At 41.3% G+C, this 17,844-nt stretch overlaps 1 protein-coding gene across 2 annotated transcripts in view; it reads right to left on the bottom strand.

Moving 5' to 3' along the window:
- PLEKHG7 (pleckstrin homology and RhoGEF domain containing G7) overlaps nt 1-17,844 on the bottom strand; it is a 63,379-nt gene that overhangs the window by 29,744 nt on the left and 15,791 nt on the right. For both annotated transcript variants that reach the window (XM_073020995.1, XM_073020994.1), the window contains 4 exons: nt 11,401-11,528; nt 8,249-8,289; nt 3,975-4,070; nt 3,051-3,194 (listed from right to left, as the gene is read on the bottom strand). In XM_073020995.1, the coding sequence (XP_072877096.1) occupies nt 3,051-3,194; nt 3,975-4,070; nt 8,249-8,289; nt 11,401-11,528 (409 nt within the window). The remainder of the gene's footprint in view (nt 1-3,050; nt 3,195-3,974; nt 4,071-8,248; nt 8,290-11,400; nt 11,529-17,844) is intronic.

The following is a 17,844-nucleotide window of genomic DNA, read 5'->3' as shown; positions in this document are numbered from 1 at the left end:
AAATGGGCTTCCTCTGCTTCTAGTGCCAAAGAAATCCCAAAGGTTCTCTTCTTGCCAACACTACTAACTTGAGAGCAAAACGATATTCGTGGTGTGTTCTCATATGCTTTCTTCTGCAAAAGACCCAAATATACTTTCCTTTCAGGGAATTAAAAGTAGAGATTTAGTGAGTTAATCTCTGATAACTGGTCAAATGTTTCAGTTTGTTTAGAGGCATTAAACATGGATGAAACCATTAAGGGAGTTTTTATGTTATTTTTACTTAATCTGATGATTTCACAAACTGGAGAACTACACAGCAAGTCAAAAAATAAAAATAAAAAAAAAAGAAGTACAATCCTCACTTACAACTAGCTTGCCCTTCATTCTATGAACTGAAGAGAGAGCAGTTTATTGAAAAAGAAATACTTTGTGTACATAAGACGGGAAGCATTCAAAGGGACAAAAGGACAAATTACTTCAAGAATTTTAGGGGTTAAAAGACCGGGCTTTAGATAGGTAACCTTCTCCAATTCCCATTCCTGTATTATTTCATTAGTGTAGTGAGTGGTTCTTGAACTTGCGTCAGAATCACCCGGCAGCTTTGTTACACCAGAGCTTGCTGGACCCCACCCTCATCTGTGATGGGGTCTGAGAACGCGCATTTCCAACAAGTCCCCAAGGGATTCTGATGCTGCTGGTCTAGAGGCCACCTGTCAAGAACCACTTAGATCTTTTAAAATCCATGGAGTATTGGTTGTCTGGAAATCTGTCAATATCCAGGCATTTAAAACATGATTGTAAGAAACAGAACTCATTACTACAGATAGATTGGGACAATTTGGAAGAAATACTACTATTGTTATAAGATTCTTTGCTTTACAGAAATTTTACTATTTAAAAAAAATGCTGAATCCTCCGGTATATTTATTAGATGAGTTACAAATTTTTAACTCATAAGCGTTTTTGGAAAACATATTGATTGTGTAAAAGGAAGGTACATATATTCTTTAAATACACTGAGGTATTTGACAGTGAGCTCAAATTGGCCTTTTCTTAAACAGGAAATATTATTTTGAAAAGCTTGGACAGTTTACAGTGGGACAGAAAGTTCTGTGCTGTTTCTTAGGACAAGGAAGGTGGCATAGCTCAGGGGCTTAGTTCTCTGCAGTGAACATTTATCATTACCACCCCCTGCAATACTCCTCTTCCCTAAAAACAGCCTGGTTTTCACCCCAGTGTCTACTCTTCCCCAGGCAGCTGCCATATGGCAAGCTGATCTCACTCCCAAGGTTGGGTCTTGACTGCCTTAAGCCAATTGGCACATTCCTTCCTTACGGAGCTAGTGGATTTGGCTCACGGTGGGCATGTGATCTAAACCAGTCCAATCGGAATAAATCTCAAGACTTTTGCTATGAATGCTGAGACGATCTCTCTCTCTCTCTCTCTCTCTCTCTCTCTGGCCATTAGCTCAAGGATAGCAACCATGCTGTGACTACAAGAGAAGCCAGCCATAGGATGTGGCTAATGCCATGGAAGGCAGGGTGAGAGATGGAAAGAAATGTTTTTTGTTTTGTTTTGAGCCCCTTGATCAAACATGTCTTGAATTCTCTCCCACCTCTGAACTTGGCAGTCACAAGGACTAACAAAATACTGCATTATTTAAGCTAGTTTTCTATTACATGCTCTTGTAAGCATCCTAACTGACATTGTCTCTAAATTTCAATTTTCTCCTAGAGTGTCTTTGTGGTTTACATTTTGCTAAGTTAAGGATTTAGCACTGTGATTGACAAAAAATATTACTTACAGAAAATAACTGACGTTTGTATAGCACTTGATAGATTTCAAAGAAAACTAATTTGATCATCATAATGGTCTTATGAGATAGCCAGAGATGGTACTGTCATTTCTCTTTTATAGCTTAGGACAGGGACTGTCAAACTATGCAGCCTGTGAGCTTAATTTGGCCTGCCACCTGTTTTTGTAAATGATGTTTTCTGGGTGACACAGTCAGGCACAGTCCTGTAGACTGCTTTGGCACTGCAATGGCAGAGTTAAGTGGTTGCAACAAAAACTATATAGCCTGAAAAGCCCAAAATATTTACTATCTGCACCTTTGCAGAAAAGATTTGTCAACCCTTGGTTTAGGATATGAAGGACTACACTTTCCTAAGGTCACAAGGCAAATCAGAGGCAGAGCCAGGGCTTGAACTTAGGTCTGCCAGCACAGTGCCTTTTAGCTGTGTAAGACAGTCATCAGGATGCAAAAGTACTGTGGGCAGAGGCAACGTTGGGAGCTGTGTGGCCCATCCTACCCTGTGGTCCTGGCAGGAAGCTGCTCTATGGTTCTCTTCCTTGCTCTATTGTTCTTCTATAAAAAAATTCTCTGTTCTGAGCCTCACCAGAGCATAGCTGCAGCAGTGTGTAACCATACAGGTGCTATTTACATAGGAGACATCATGAATATACCATGCAATTCAACGGTACTAAATTGCATGTGTATGGTAGCCCCCGATATCTGCAATGGTGGCCCTGCAGCTGATGAAAAGCATTCACCTGGCACTGTTCACTAGGGAGCAAGAGCTCCAAGAAAGGAAGCCAAGGAAAGATGGAATGGACTGCCTGAGAAGGGTGTGAGCTCCCTGGCCCAGGAGTGTGCAAACTGGTGAGACAAGGCAGAAGAGATTCATTCAACATCGAATGGGACACTGGACTAGTTCACTAAGAAGATCTCATCCAATGTTAAAGTATAAAAAGACAGTAGAGTAATAGGTAAACAAAAATAAATGACAAATAAAAATTTTCACGATCCCCTGAAAGAGGGAGAAAAAAACCTCACCTCGCCTCCCTTTCCCTCTCTCTTTTCCTTCCTTCCTTCCTTCCTTCCTTCCTTCCTTCCTTCCTTCCTTCCTTCCTTCCTTCCTTCCTTCCTTCCTTCCTTCCTTTCTCTCTCTCTCTTTCCTTTCTTTCTCTTTCTTCTCTCTCTCTCTCTTTTATTTCTTTCAGAAGAGGAAAACAAGCGCCCAAAGAAACAAATTTTCCATCTACTACAAAATTAAGCCTGGCATTACCATCTTAAGAACTAATAAATGGTCCAAAAAATAGGTGCATTCACTTGTGAAAAGTTCCCACACGGCCTCTTGCTGCTTTCTCAAGTCTAATTGATTGTTCAGGAGTTTGTGATGTGTTTCCACGACTTCATCCCAGGTCTTATCCTGTACATGAGGAAAAAGAGAGAACAAAACATTTCCACCACAGTGGATTGACCTGTTGGCTATTTGCTTTGGCTTGCAGTTCCAAAGGGCCAAGCAACCCCTAGAATGATTTCCTGCTTCAGGCCCTGGACATCCCTCTTGACAGTGACTCCCCAAGGGACCCAAGCCATCGCTTTCTCTGTGGGGCTCTGGGATGCCAATTCCTCCTAATATGCAGCATGAATTATTTCTAGTTTAAGATTCAAATCAATTCAAATCGATGATGCTTTGAATTAAGCTTGAGAATATCATGAGTCTTTTTCAGTTTATTGACATAAAAACTCAAAGAACCCCAAACCCAGGACTGGGAAGTCTGATTCCAGGTTCCACTGGCAACACTTATTGAAATTAACTACTGAAGAAGCATGAAGTGAGAATTTTAAAGCTCAGGGAGACCTTTAGAAATCGTCTTATCAAAAACAACTTAAGGTTTCCAATGAGGAAATCCAGGTCCAGAGAGATGAAGAGTAGTAACGACCACTTTTAACATTTGTAGAGGCTTTCTGGCCTATGAAGTGCTCTCACATTTGTTACCTTATTTAAGATAAAATGGCTTTCCCCAGCTTTCAGTGTGTTGGAGAAGAGCAGGCCCTGTTCAGTCCTGGGTTCCTCTCTTGCATTTTGCTCTTACTGTAAACAAGGCAGTAATCTGGCAGCTTAAAACACTGACCCTCCTCTCCCCACCCCACCAAAAAACAAAAAGAAAAAGCCATGCCCCACAGGAAACAGTTGGAAAGATACCTTCAGACTGTAGAAGTCATAGCCCCTGAAGTTGGTAATTTTCACAGAGGACAGGCAGTTTTCCAGGTCAGATGTGTGCTTGTGTTTGTCTTTGCCCTGTTTAAAGATGGTTAGAAACAGGATTTTCAAACATGGATTCTTTAATGACATGACTTCAGTAGCCTTGGTATCTTTTGTTCATTCCCTAACACTCATGATAAGACATGACATATTTTGTCTTTAAGCAGTTTCAAAGCCATTTCTGAGCTCTAGTAGGAGCCACAGAACCACAGAAGGTCAGACCTGAGGGCCACAGGCCCGTGAGAATACCTTGTCCAAACCTCTCATTTTACACATTAAAACAAATCCTAGGCACAGAATGGTCATACAGCAAACAGTCTTATCATGCCTACCCATTGGGGTGACATAGCCTTTACAGTTTTAACTTTTCCAAACTCTGGACCCTAAGATTTAATTAACATCAGAAGGTACCTCAGACATATTGGTTCAACCCTTATTTTAGCAGATGACAAAATAAAGCCCAGTGTTAAAGCAACTTGTCCCAAAAAATAATTCTCTGCTACAGAATACCAGAACATGCTGGAAACTCTACTTTCCTTAGAATGGAATCACCCATTACTTTTGTTATAGTCATTTTTTCTTAATAATATTTGTTTTAAAAATCTGATTGCTAAGATAAAATATGTTTATTGTAGAAAACTTGAGAAACAAACAACAACAAAAAAAACCATGAAATGTGTCTTCACCCTCACATACCCATTGGAAATATCATATTCTGATCACATTAATAATTAATTTTTAAATGGTACCATGTATCATATTCACACATCCTTTTGCAACTTGCTTTTTAAACTTATATTGTGAGCATTTTCTTTTTGGTTCATTCACTATTCTATTGCAATATCATGAATTGCCCACTTAAAGAGTTCATTTTACCAACCAAAGCAAGAAGAAGCTATCAAATAACAATGTGCAAGGCTTTTAAAAGTCAGCTTGGCTGCATTTCAAGTGAATGCTTAGGACAAACAATTTTTCGACTTGTTCTGTTGCCTCAGGGTGCACGATATTGGCATGGATCTAAACAGTTTGGTGAAAGTTAATCGGTGTTGTTTTCATGAGCAAGAAAGGCACAGGTTATCTACCGTTGCAGGTAGGGGGCTCCCTGCGCGTCTGAAAAGAGACCCTGTCATAGTTTCAGAATGTGCTAATGGGTTGTGACTGGTTTCTCTGGTAGGGTTATGGCACTGAAAAAGGAAACCTATTGTAGACTCATTAGCCTCCACAGCAGCAACGGAATCTTGGAACCAGTTAAAGACCTCCTACTGCAATTGGGACATATGCCTTTTGTTGATGTCTGAAACCATAGCGACTGCATGTTGTGGAAATAAAAAATCAGCAGCCAGTTGGAAAAGAAAGAGGCTGAGACAATGGAAGGAGCATTGGAGTTGTGGGAAAGTGGGTGCCAGCCCCGTGTTTTGAAGGGCACTCACCATGGCTTTCTATGGGTTTGACCAGCCTCCTGGCCAAATGTCTGGGTGGGTATTCCAGTGAGAAGAGAGGAGACCGTTCTCCCAGTGGTCACATTAACTCTTGAAAATGACACGCCCATTTAGTACCTTCTTGCCTCCATTGTGGTAGCAGTGGTTAGGAGAGGCAATGAAAAGCATTTGAAGGTTACTTGAGAGAATACACAGGGTAAAGAAAAGTGAGATGCCAAGGTTAATTCTGGAGTCTCAAACTTAGTAACTAAGAGGTAGGTGGCATGAAGATGTGCAGTAGTCACTGGTGACGTGGAACTGGAGCAAAATTGAAGGTTAAGACTGAATATACACATTTTTGGAGTGATTGACAAATCAATGAGAACAGGTAAGATCTATGAGAGCTCTAATGAGAGAATGGATGGAGGAGTTTCCACGTCTGGTGATGGGGACTCCTACAGTTGAAGGAGCAGGGCCACACAGGGCTAGAACAGACTCAAAGCCAGACTCCCTGGAACGCTGGATGCTCCATAGCTTATGAGCTGTGTGTCCTCAGGCAAACTAGTCGACCTCTCTGAATCCATTTCCCCATTTTCAAAATGAGAAGTAATAATGTTAGCTACTTGTTGGATTGTTGTAGAATTTATGAGTTCACATGTGTTAACTGACATGCATAAACAAGAATACAGGTAAACAGTAACAGTGCCTGGTAATGTGTTAAACGTTATAGATGTGTTCGCTTTTATTACTAATATTAAACTGATGGGAAGAAAGGAAGGAGGAAAGGAAGGAAGAAAGGAGGAAAAGGAAAAATCTGTAATAGATTGGAAAAACACATCACAACATAGAAGTGTGTTTGTTATATTGATGTGGATTATCATTTATAGAGATATGAATTACGTGATAAATAAGGATAAGAGGATAAAGGAAACAATGTTAATTTTAAGAAAACAAGATATTGTGTTCTTGTGAAAGTGAAGCTTCTAGAAATGACTTTCTCTTCATTGCTGAAAACATTTGCTGAGAACGTCCACCAATTATTCTTCCTTTGTGTATCTCCCTCATTGCCTCCCTCCCTCCAACATAGTGCCAACCATTTAGCATGTTTTCCCCCACCACCCACAGTTTGTCAGTCCCATCTTCTCAATTGTGAGCTGATAATGGGCATCTTGGCATCTTAGATATCTGTCCCAGTACTTGGCACAGTTGCTCAACACATGTGTGGAGAATAAGTTGCTTCTTTGTGGGGGAAAAGAATGGATCAATCCCAACAACTTGTAGGAGTGCCCTTCCTTAACCAATTTCTTCCCTTCCAAAAGCATATTCTATCTCTCAGGCAGCCCTCAGAGCTTCCCTGTCCTGGATAGGCCCTCGGGAGGGCTCAGGGGAGATGCCCCTTCTCCTGAGATCTCAGGTGTGATTGGTGACCAGCTCTGCCTCTGTTTATTTGAGGAAAGAGCTCAGGAGGGGCTGCGTCATAAGCCTTGTCTCAGACCTGTCAGAAAACAGACAAAGCATATCTCTAAATGACTGATGAGCAACAGCCTTGGTGGCAATAGTGTTACAATTTTACTAACAATTTATGATTTGCAGCTCATAATGTTTAAGAGTATGTTCCATATAAACGTTTTATTTTTGGGAAAAAAAGTGAAAGTCAATCATACACTTGGCTATGAGAATAAGTCGTTTTCCAAACCCTAATTAAAGATACTACTACTAGTGATACGGCCAAGATTGACTGAGTGTCTGTGTGTGCCCGGCTCTGGGGTAGGCGCCACATGCATTATAAGGCATTCATTACAACCACCCTGTGAGGCTGGTACTGGTCTTCTGTCTTTTACAGGGAAGATCTGAGCTGAGGGAGAGTAATCCATTTGGCCAAGGTCATAGGGCAGTAGGGGAAGGAGCTAGAATTGGAACTTCAGAGGACTTTTTATTTAGTGATGGGACTTAAAAAATTGCAAGGTGTGTGTGTCATAGAACCACTGCAGATGTCAGCAACTGATGCCAAAGTGATTGGCAAGGCCATGTGGGCAGATTTTTAACAGAATGAGGCATAGTAACAGTCCATAAGGCCCCGCTGCTGCTGGTTGTGGTGTGTAAGTCATGCAACTAGTACTGCTGGGAGAACACAAATCAGTCCCTTTCCTCCCCCTAGAAAACAGGAGGAGTCCGGTTGTCATCATGAACATTCCCTCCCTCTTCCCACAGCATGCCAGAAGGAACGGCTTGACTGTGGCCACCCTTGCCCTAGGCAGTAAAGTCTCAGGGACCGCTGATTGAGATGGATAACTCATCAATTATTGATGGAACCAAGAATGAATTCAAACCCACTAGGATTAATCCAGTCGACTTTCCCAGAAATAGAAGTGTATTTGCGGAATCTGTTTCTGTAAGATCTCATTCATTTTTCAATGTGCCCAATATACATGGCACTAACTGCAAACTGGGGCATACATTTGTGCAAGTTTGCTTCATCGAGTGAGCTGCTTTCTAAGCAGCAAGCTATAAATGTAGAGTTGTAAAGCATCACTATATTAGGATTGCTTTGTGTGTGTTTTTTTTTTTTCCAGAGCTAATTAACCACTGGCAATTAGCACTGTTTCGCTGCACAAATTGGCAACCCTTGGCATGTTCCGTAGCCAATACTATGGATGTGATGATATCATTTATATTTCACGTGCCATCTGCCTTTATGCAAAGATAAAGCAGAATGAAGAGGCTCTTCAGCCATTTCTTACTTTCTTAGCTACAGGAAGCTTAATTAAAACAAAAATGGCAATTTGAAACACTTACCACTCCTCTTTTGGAGAAAGGCCATCTTGGCTTTTTGGATTCTGGGTGAAATTAAAGACAATATATTATTACAAGTACTTAGAGTTACTAGTGACAGATCATTGCAGTGCTTCACAAAACCTGCTTTTTGAAAATTAGCCAAACAGAATTCATCCTGCTTTAATTATCTTTCTCTTGAGAATGCACAAAATGAATATTTATATTTTTGCAGACAGTGAATGAATCAATGTTGCAACCTAAAAGTTGGTGTTCTGTTGCTGCCTTAAGGTGGTATTGTCCTGTTTCTTTACTGGTGTATTATTTAAACTCCTTTTCCTCATTGCTTGAGGAGAAATCTGTGAACTGTACTCTAAGATGTTGAGTAATTTATTTAAGACAGGGAACCAGAGCACTTTGGGGCTAAAAGGACAGGTCCTTCATTTTCACACTGTCTTACCAGAGCCCTCCCACCACATGCAAACTTCAGTAGCCTGAGCAAATGGGAGACTTGGAAACTGCCTTCACTCATAATCCCCAGATGTGGTTAAAGGAAGACTCCCAAAATAGAGAACATTAAAACATCACCAATTTTTATGTTGGGGCTTCTTGCTTCTGGCCATCAACTAGGAGTTGCTTCGACTTGAGAAAGAGGCCATTATTCAATCCCTCATTCTTTTGAAGAGCAGGAAGGAAAGAGATTCGATTGGGTTCTAGCCTTTTGGATTTTATGCTGTTTGCATAAAGTCGTAATGCTACCTAGCAAAAGCTGAAAATTGTCTCTTAGGTGTAGGTGGCATGTTCTGACCATTTGGTATACAAAATGGATGTCTTATACATCCATCTCTCTTTCTATCAGATCCCCCAGGAGAGGGTGTGTAATCATTCAATCAAAGGGAAGCAATGATCTGAGCAGCATTAACTGCAAAGGATGTGCTTAAGGCACCTTCCCACCAAAACCTTGGGAGGCACCTGCCCAACAGATTATCCTCGCATTCATTTTGACCGCCTTATCAATCTTTATTAAAGGGAGATTAGGTGGACTCTCCCTTAGGCACAAATCAGCTTCACCACACTTAGCTCTCCCATGCCTGGTGGTAAATTACTACATCCAATTTGAACTGCCATAATTGGGGTCCCTGATCCTTGGCCAATTTCTCTCCTGTGCTTTTCTAGCTTTGGAGCCTTGGGAAAGCTTTGTGAGTATTCAGAAGATTCATGAGTCTTTATTGAATCCACAATCTTTCATTATCTGTCTTAAATATACAATTTTGCTAAACTAGAATCTTTATTTCAACTATATCTGCAGGTGACTCATATGCACAGCAAAGCATGAGCAGCACTGCGTTAGCCCATGACTTGGGAACATGAGGTCTCTATTCTAAACTCCTGAGAAGAGTGCAGAGGCGTATAGAGAGGATGCTGCGTATCTTATGCTGTGTGGTACCTACCATGATGCTAGGCACACACAAAAATAACAGCTAGTGAGATGTAGAAGCAGCGATGACCTTGTTCTTAGTATGTGGTTCTCAAACTGTAGCTGGCATCAGAATCACCTGCAGAGCGTGTTAAAAAAGACTGCTGGCTGGGCACGGTAGCTCAAGCCTGTAATCCCAGCACCTTGGGAAGCCGCGGCGGATGGATTACCTAAGGTCAGGAGTTTGAGACCAGCCTGACCAATATGTTGAAACCTCGTCTCTACTAAAAATACAAAAAAATTAGCCAGGCGTGGTGGTGGTCACAGAGTGAGACTGCGTCTCAAACAACCACCACCACCACCACCACAACAACAAACAAAACGGACTAACAGACTGCTGGACACCACTCCCAGAGTTTCTGATTCAGAAAGTCTTGGGGGTGGGGAGCCTGGAATCTGCATTTCTAACAACTTCTCAGGTGAGGGCAAAGCTGCTGGTCCAGGACAGCCTTTGGGAACCACTCTTCTAGTTGTTAACTAATTGAGAGCATTCTAAAGCCTCTTAAAATGTACTAACCTCTGTTAAAGCCACATTGTCTTTAAAACTAGCTTGGATTTCTAGGGGCATGTCCTCAAGCAGATCACTTAACCCCTCTTGGTTTGTTCACTTGGATTATTGTATCACATAAGACAGTAAGTAGACGTGAAAGAGTCTGTAAAAATAAAGAGCTGTAAACATGTTATTATTTATTCACTGGTGGCCCTGGGCTTCACATACAGGAGACTGCAGCTGCCCATACAGTAGATGACAGATGATGACAGATGCAGGCTGGTAGACAGGGCACTGAACTCACAGGCAGGAGCCTTGATTCCATTTCTCTGCACAAACCAGCTGATCCCATGACTAGACCACTTCTCCTTTCTGGGTCTCACTCACACATATGTGAATGAGGGATGACCTGCTGGTTTTCAAACTCTTTTGTCAGGTGTCCGAGGCTCCTGGGATGCTTTGGAGGTGAGTCTTTGGGGCTCATCCCAGCTGCGAGCATTGCAACTTCACCTGGATTTGTTTTATACACTGGATTTCCAAGTAAGGATTCTTTTGTAAAAAGGACTCTGCTAAGAACCAAACCAGTTTAAAAACCAACAGCATGGATAATCCTTAAGTCTCCTCTTAGCTCTCAAAGGCTTTGATTTACCTATCCCAAGAATCTTGAAGAAAACACCCTGAAGATTCTAATTGTTCTTTTATTTCACAAATGAGATGAAGATGCAACTTTATCCCTAAAGCTGCCTCTCTATCAGACACTTATCTGCCACCGCCACCTCTGCCTCCCCATGGTACCACCCTGGTTGGAAGATACCAGTGTGAGGCTGAAGCCCAGGAGTGGGGTGGGAGAGGAACATGATAGCAATAATGGGGAAGCTACTCACCAGCCTGGAGAGGGCACTCTGATCTAAGATGCTACACCTGTCTCAGGTCTTGGACCTGGGATAAGACATTTGACCAGAAGACATTTTAAGGGAAGAGCCACACCTCATTCATCTCTGTAAATGGAATGCCCAACACCAAGACTGGTACTCAGGTGGTTCCAGTAAATTCCAGTAACAGCTGGTGCCTGTTGTCATTGGTGAGGCTGATTCTAACTGGTCAGTGCTTATATTCTACTAATTATTCAATATTTTGAAAATTCCCCCAGTTATGGCAATATCTGTTCCACAGTGGGCATGGAATGAAAGTATACTGAATGAACAGAACCTGAATTCAGCAGCAGAAGTGGGTGGCATAGGTAATCAGCAGCTCCATCTGACACCAGAAGGTCCCCAGGGAACACCTCAAGTCCAGGTAAGTTCAGCACCACAGAACTCCGCCTGTGCTCGTAGAACCTGTGCTCAAGAGACAAAAGGAAAACCACACCGAAATATCATCTTACACTACTCGGAATGGCTATTACTAAAAAGTGAAAAAACAACAGATGTTGGCATGGTTGTGGAGAAAAGGGATGCTTATACACCATTGGGGGCAATGTAAATTAGTTCAACCTCAAGGGAAAACAGTATGGAGAAATTTCAAAGAACTAAAAATAGAACTACCATTCAACCCAACAATCCCACTACTGAGTATCTACCCAAAGGAAAAGAAATCATTATATAAAAAAGACACCTGTACACATATGTTTATTGCAGCACTATTCCCCATAGCAAAGTCATGGAACTGACTTAAGTGTCTATCGATGGTTGATTAGATAAAGAAAATGTGTGTGTGTGTACGCCATGGAATGTGGTGTGTGTGTGTATATATATGTGTACACATATGTACACACACACACACGCATATATATATGTGTACATATATATGTGTAACATATATATACACACACATACACACGCATATATATATACACACACACATACACACACACACACACACACCACATAGAATACCACGCAGCCATAAAAAAGCATGAAATCAGCCGGGTGCAGTGGCTCATGCCTGTAATCCAAGCACTTTGGGAGGCTGAGGTGGGCAGATTACCTGAGGTCAGGAGTTCAAGACCAGCCTGACCAACATGGTGAAACCCCGTCTCCACTAAAAAAAAAATACAAAATTAGCTGGGCGTGGTGGCGCATGCCTGTAATCCCATCTACTTGGGAGGCTGAGGCAGGAGAATTGCTTGAACCTGGGAGGCAGAGGTTGCAGTGAGCCAAGATCGCGCCATTGCACTCTAGCCTGGGCAATAAGAGTGAAACTCTGTCTAAAAAAACAAAAACGAAACAAAACAAAACATGAAATTATTTCCTTTGCAGTAAAATGGATGGAGCTGGAGGCCATTATCCTATGTGAACTAATCCAGATGCAAAAAATCAAATATCACATGCTCTCACTTAGAAGTAGGCACTATACAATGGGTACCCATGGACATAAAGATGGAAACAATAGACTCCAAAAGTGGGAAGGGGTGAGGTGGGAGGGAAGTAAGTGTTGCAAAATTAACTACTGGGTACAAAATTCAATATTTGGGTTATGGGTGTACTAGAAGCCTGATCTCCATGATGCAATATACCCATGGAACAAATATGCACATGTACTCCCTGAATTAAAATAATTTTTTTAAAAGATGCAAGGAGAGATCTTAGAGCTGAGTTAGGCAGGTTCGTAGTTCAGACCACCTCTGTTCATGCAGAATGGCTGCGAGCTGCCTGCTGCCACTCTGTTAGGAAGGACTGGGAGGCACGGGAGGGCTGTGATGACACAAACACCCCACACATCTACTCACCACCTCTTCAAGCCTTACTTGCCATTTATGGTTTTGACTAATCCCAAGCAGAAGAGCTCACCTAGACATGTCAACACAAATGCACCCTGCTTGTTGTGACTCAGAAGGATATTAGGAAAAAGACCTCAAACACAGAAGTCTTTGCAAATTATGCAAACTGCCTCAGAAGGCAGCAGGATCCATGGGGGTGATCATGGTACCCCTAATGATCTGAAGCTGGTTGTTTAAAGTCAGCTACTTTTATTTTTCCCAGAGAAAAATGAGAAATATTGTTAGAAAAGTTCATCACACAGGACTATCTACCTGCTCCTTTCCCCTGCCCTTTTCCTTTTCCCTGGCCCATTTCATGAAATGTGTCTGTAGGATGTTCACAAAATTAATGGGTGATGTCACAGACACAGTGGGGAACAGTGCCAAAGCCACCAGGCATTTGCTCAGCGATCTCTAAGGAGCAAAACTGGTCAGGCTGGTAAAGGGTCTGTCATGCTGGGGACCTTCCTAATAACATGGAATTATAGGGGCTCACAGTTATCTCATCAGAACTACTCAGATATTCCTTTGGTCTACTCTAAGGGACAGAGATGCAATTTCTTCTGTTTATTGACCAATGTAATCTTTATATTTTCACCAACAAATAGCATATATATGCTACTTTACATAGAAAGAAATTTGTCTTGATTTACCAACAAAAGCATAGCTGTGAATTGCCTGGAAAGTGGAGAGCCCAGGTTTGTCACACCCTTTTGGATGTTATGATTTTGTCTCTTGCCATCTAGCGTTCTCCCACCCCCAAAGTGGCGGTGCTTGGATCCCTGTTAGTCTCCCTATCCCAGTCCTTCCTCCACTCTTTCCATTTTCCTACCTAGCTGCTGCTCAGGTCCTACCAGGCTCTGCAGCCAAGTTCCGTGGTTCTGACCTTCTATATGAGTGACAGCCTTTCTGCCTGCACTTTCGTCTCTTGCCTCTTAATTGCGCACTCTTGGATCCCATGCCCTCTTTCTTGTCAATATGTCTAATGTTGGAGTGTATCATGCCCTGTTAGGTTCCTCATGCTGCTGATGAAAACCAGTGTATATTAGCATATCCCATGGAATTAATTATAAATACCCATCCCCAAGTCCCACCGTGGAGATTCTGATTTAGTAGATCTGAAGTGGGCCTCTGTATCTGTATTTTTACCCAGCTCCCTGGATACTCACCACAATTAGAGAACAATTAATTTTGAGGTTATAAGTAACTTGATATAGACCTTTCCTACCTTTAGGTTTTGAGTATTATTTCACATTTTCAGCCTTTGGCAAAATCTTTTTCAAATCATTTTACTTATGAATAGTAGAACAAGTTGTTTAGGAATTTATAATTAGTGGTCAACTTACATCCCATAATTTTCTACAAAATATATGAAGTAAGGATGCCTCAGACTGTTCAGATACACATTGTAGACACAAAAGGAAGTTCATTTTCAGTTATAAAAGTCTGCTTCCTCCAAGAAGTCTTCCATGATACTCAAAGGAAATAATTCATATTTGTGCACTCCTCTGTGTCTCCACCAGATCAGGGCCTCAACATCTTCTGATTGTTGTAACATGGTCACCTCTTACCTTGTTTCTCCACCTTTCTTTCTATCTCCTTGATTCTATCCTATACACAGTCACTAGGTGACTTACCTAAAGGTGAGTTATCTAAAATCTAAGTCTGAACTATCCCTCCCTGGCTTAAGATGCCTCAGGAAATTCTCATCTTACACCAGATAAACACATTTTTAAAGCACACACACAAGCTTTCCATGATCTGGCTCCATTTACCTGCCTGATATTCCTCACTTTGCTATTAGATCTCTGGAAATAGGGAATGCATTGTAATTCCCCATACAAAATGGTGTTTCCCAGCTTGGTGCTTTGGCTGGGAATGTTTTATTCCTTCCCTGCCTTCCCCAAGTCTGTCTAACTCCTACTCATACTATGAGATTCAGGCCTATGGATTATCTCTGTTAAGGAGCACAAAGGGAAAGTACTTAAGTAACACTGGGCTCAGCTTTATTCAATTGTCTATATTCCCTGGGGTTTTGTAATCTGTTTCACCTGCCTTTTCTCTGCTCTTCTATTACTTTTTTTTAATTAGGGAACTTTAGGAGAATGTGGTCATCCCTGTTACTGTAATAATAGATAATGTGCCAACCCAATGTGCATGCTCTTTCCTTTTCTTGCTATTAAAACCCTGCTTTGTCTGGGATGGTATGTGCTGAGGTCATAGGCTGACCTGCTCTGACTCTCTTGCAGCTAGTGAAGGCCATGTGACCCAAACCTGGCCAATGAGATTTAAATGGAGGCTCAAGCATGTGAATACTAGAAAAAGTTTTTCAAAGGGGACAGACTCAGTTAGCTTCTTCTGTTTACCCGCTGTCCTTTGCCTTCTTGCTGTCCAGAATAGATCTTGAAACCTGAACGTATACTGTAACTCTTGCAAAGACAATAGGAGAATAGAAAAACAGGTGCCTGGGATGTGGTTATGTTACCAAAAACCCACCCTTTCCTTACCTAGGTCATTCTAGTTGGGTTCTGTGACATCCAGGCAAATGCTATCCTTACTGACACAGATCTCTCATACTGGATTCCTCCTGCAAGGATGAGGTCATCTTTCAGCATTCTACACTCCTGTTTGACTTTTTCTCTACTTTATGATTTGGTTTTATAAGAAGATTATTAGGACTACGACTTCTTACAACTTTCCTTTTTTGTTTGCCAACTCAATGTCCGTGATAGTTATAAGGATGGAGGGAACTGGATTAGGTGGGAGTTGAGAAAGTTAAAATAATTTGAATGAGAAACATAATTCTACCTTCATCATATTGCATACAAGACATTGGGATTGACACATAATCGATTAGCAGTGTACAAATCCAGCCAGGAAGTTTTATAATAGTCTTCAGAAGGTATTATATAACACAAAATGCTGAGAGTTCAGAAAAAGAAGACCCCTGAAGAGAAATATCAGAAGCTTCCCCATCAACTGTATAGTTCTCTTGATAAAAATCTAAAAGGCACATAATGGGATTTTAGCATTTAAAGAGGGCAGGGATTGAAAAAATTACAATCATTTGAATAAGAAATGTAATCTAGGGGAACTTTTGGGAAAAAATGGACTCTTTTGAGCTTGAACCGTAGATGTTATACACTCTAGTATCATTACATTTGGTAGTTTCCCAAGATTCTATAAACTGCTTTTCTATTTCCCAGAGACCTCAGAAAGCATGTAACTACTATTGGGGTAGAAGGATTTGTCTTCCCTGACCCCTTCTTAGATGGCTTATATGTTTCTCTTCCATGCTTCTATAGTTCTCTGGAGTGGTGGTTAAGAATGTGGGGTCAAATTTCGTGGATTTTAATCTCAGTAGTGTGACCCTTGGTTGAACAACTTAAGTAACCTCTCTGGTCCTTACTTTCCTATTTGGGAAATGCAGACAATAATAATATTGTGTGAGGATGGGCTAAATTAATATAAAGCACTTAGATCAGTGTCCAGAACTTGGTAAGCAGCCAGTAAATGCTATTAGACTGATTATTGAATATATTATAATATCATGTTTTATTTATGTGTCTTTTCCATTAGACTGACACTCCTTAAGTAAAAAAAACATGTCTTATAATCGGTTGTGTTGGTAGGTGCTAATTTAGAACTTAATCCATTGTTGCTGATGAACATGAATGAATCTTCTATCAAGAAAAGTGCCTCATGCTTTGTAGATTCATGTCTTATTTCCCTTATCATCCTAAGGTCCAGCTCCTGGTCTGAATTCCTCTGTTTAGTAAGGGCTTAATAAACACTTGTTAAGTAAATGGAACAATAACCCAACCCACATATACTCAGAGTGATTGATCATTGCCATTTCCCTACACAAACTCCTGCAGAATGTGTACTCCAAGAATAGCTAGCTGTGTACTGTTCTTTAAACACGCTGTGCACTTCACGCCTCCATGCCTTGGCTCAGGTAGTTCCCATCTGCCTGCCTAGCTGTACTTTGTCTGCCTGAAAAACTTGTATTCATCTTTAAATTCTAGCTTAGACATTCCTCCTCCATAAATCTTTTCTGACCCACTCAGGGAGGGACAATTCTCTCTCTTCCCCTCCCTTTTCTACTCCTACCTTGTCTCTTTATAATAAACACATTGAAGATTCATACTGGATCTTATAAATCACAGAATCTAATCAGTTAGCATGGAATCTGACATAGAACAAGTATTCAGATAAACTTGTTGAATAAATAGACATTTCAACCTATAGATCAAAATACTGACAGTCCTCAAAGGCATTTGTTTTTCCATTCTGGAACATAAATGAATAATTGTATGCATATACAAAAGCAGAATACAGTTTGAGTGCTCACCCTCCCCCAATTAAAAGTGGTTGGTTGCGTTACCCCTATCCATTTTGCTCTTGTCCGGGATACCTTCTGACATCATGCATCCATTGGGGCCACAAAGGTCAAATTTGGAGTTGAATTTGCACATAGGGAGCAGGGAGAAGACAACCAGCTTATGAATGACTTGATCCATGACCTTGACTTTTTGCCTTGGTGTTTAAAACCCATGAATGCTAATTCTGGAAAGGTGAATATGCCCCTGGAAGGGCATAACAAAATTTCTGTGGCATGAAATATATTTTGTTCATCAAAAGACAGCATGAGTTAATAAAAATATCAAGAACCACCACTGTAGCCATTCAGAGACCTAGGAAAGCAATCAGAGCATCTGCACCAGTAACATGAAGAGACATGGATTGGTGCGGAAGATGTGCCTCGATGTCGAGTCCATGCCTGGCAGTGGACTGGATTTCTGGGCACTCTAGAAAAGACCCAGGTCTGTGCCAGCTGGGGTTGCTAAGATCTTGGGCTGAATGAAATGAACTCTTATAGCTGTTTTGAGTTC

Source organism: Chlorocebus sabaeus, chromosome 11 (assembly GCF_047675955.1).
Source record: "Chlorocebus sabaeus isolate Y175 chromosome 11, mChlSab1.0.hap1, whole genome shotgun sequence".
Lineage (NCBI taxonomy): Eukaryota > Metazoa > Chordata > Mammalia > Primates > Cercopithecidae > Chlorocebus > Chlorocebus sabaeus.
Note: the sequence above shows the minus strand (reverse complement) of the source record. Positions and strands in the feature narration are given on the sequence as shown.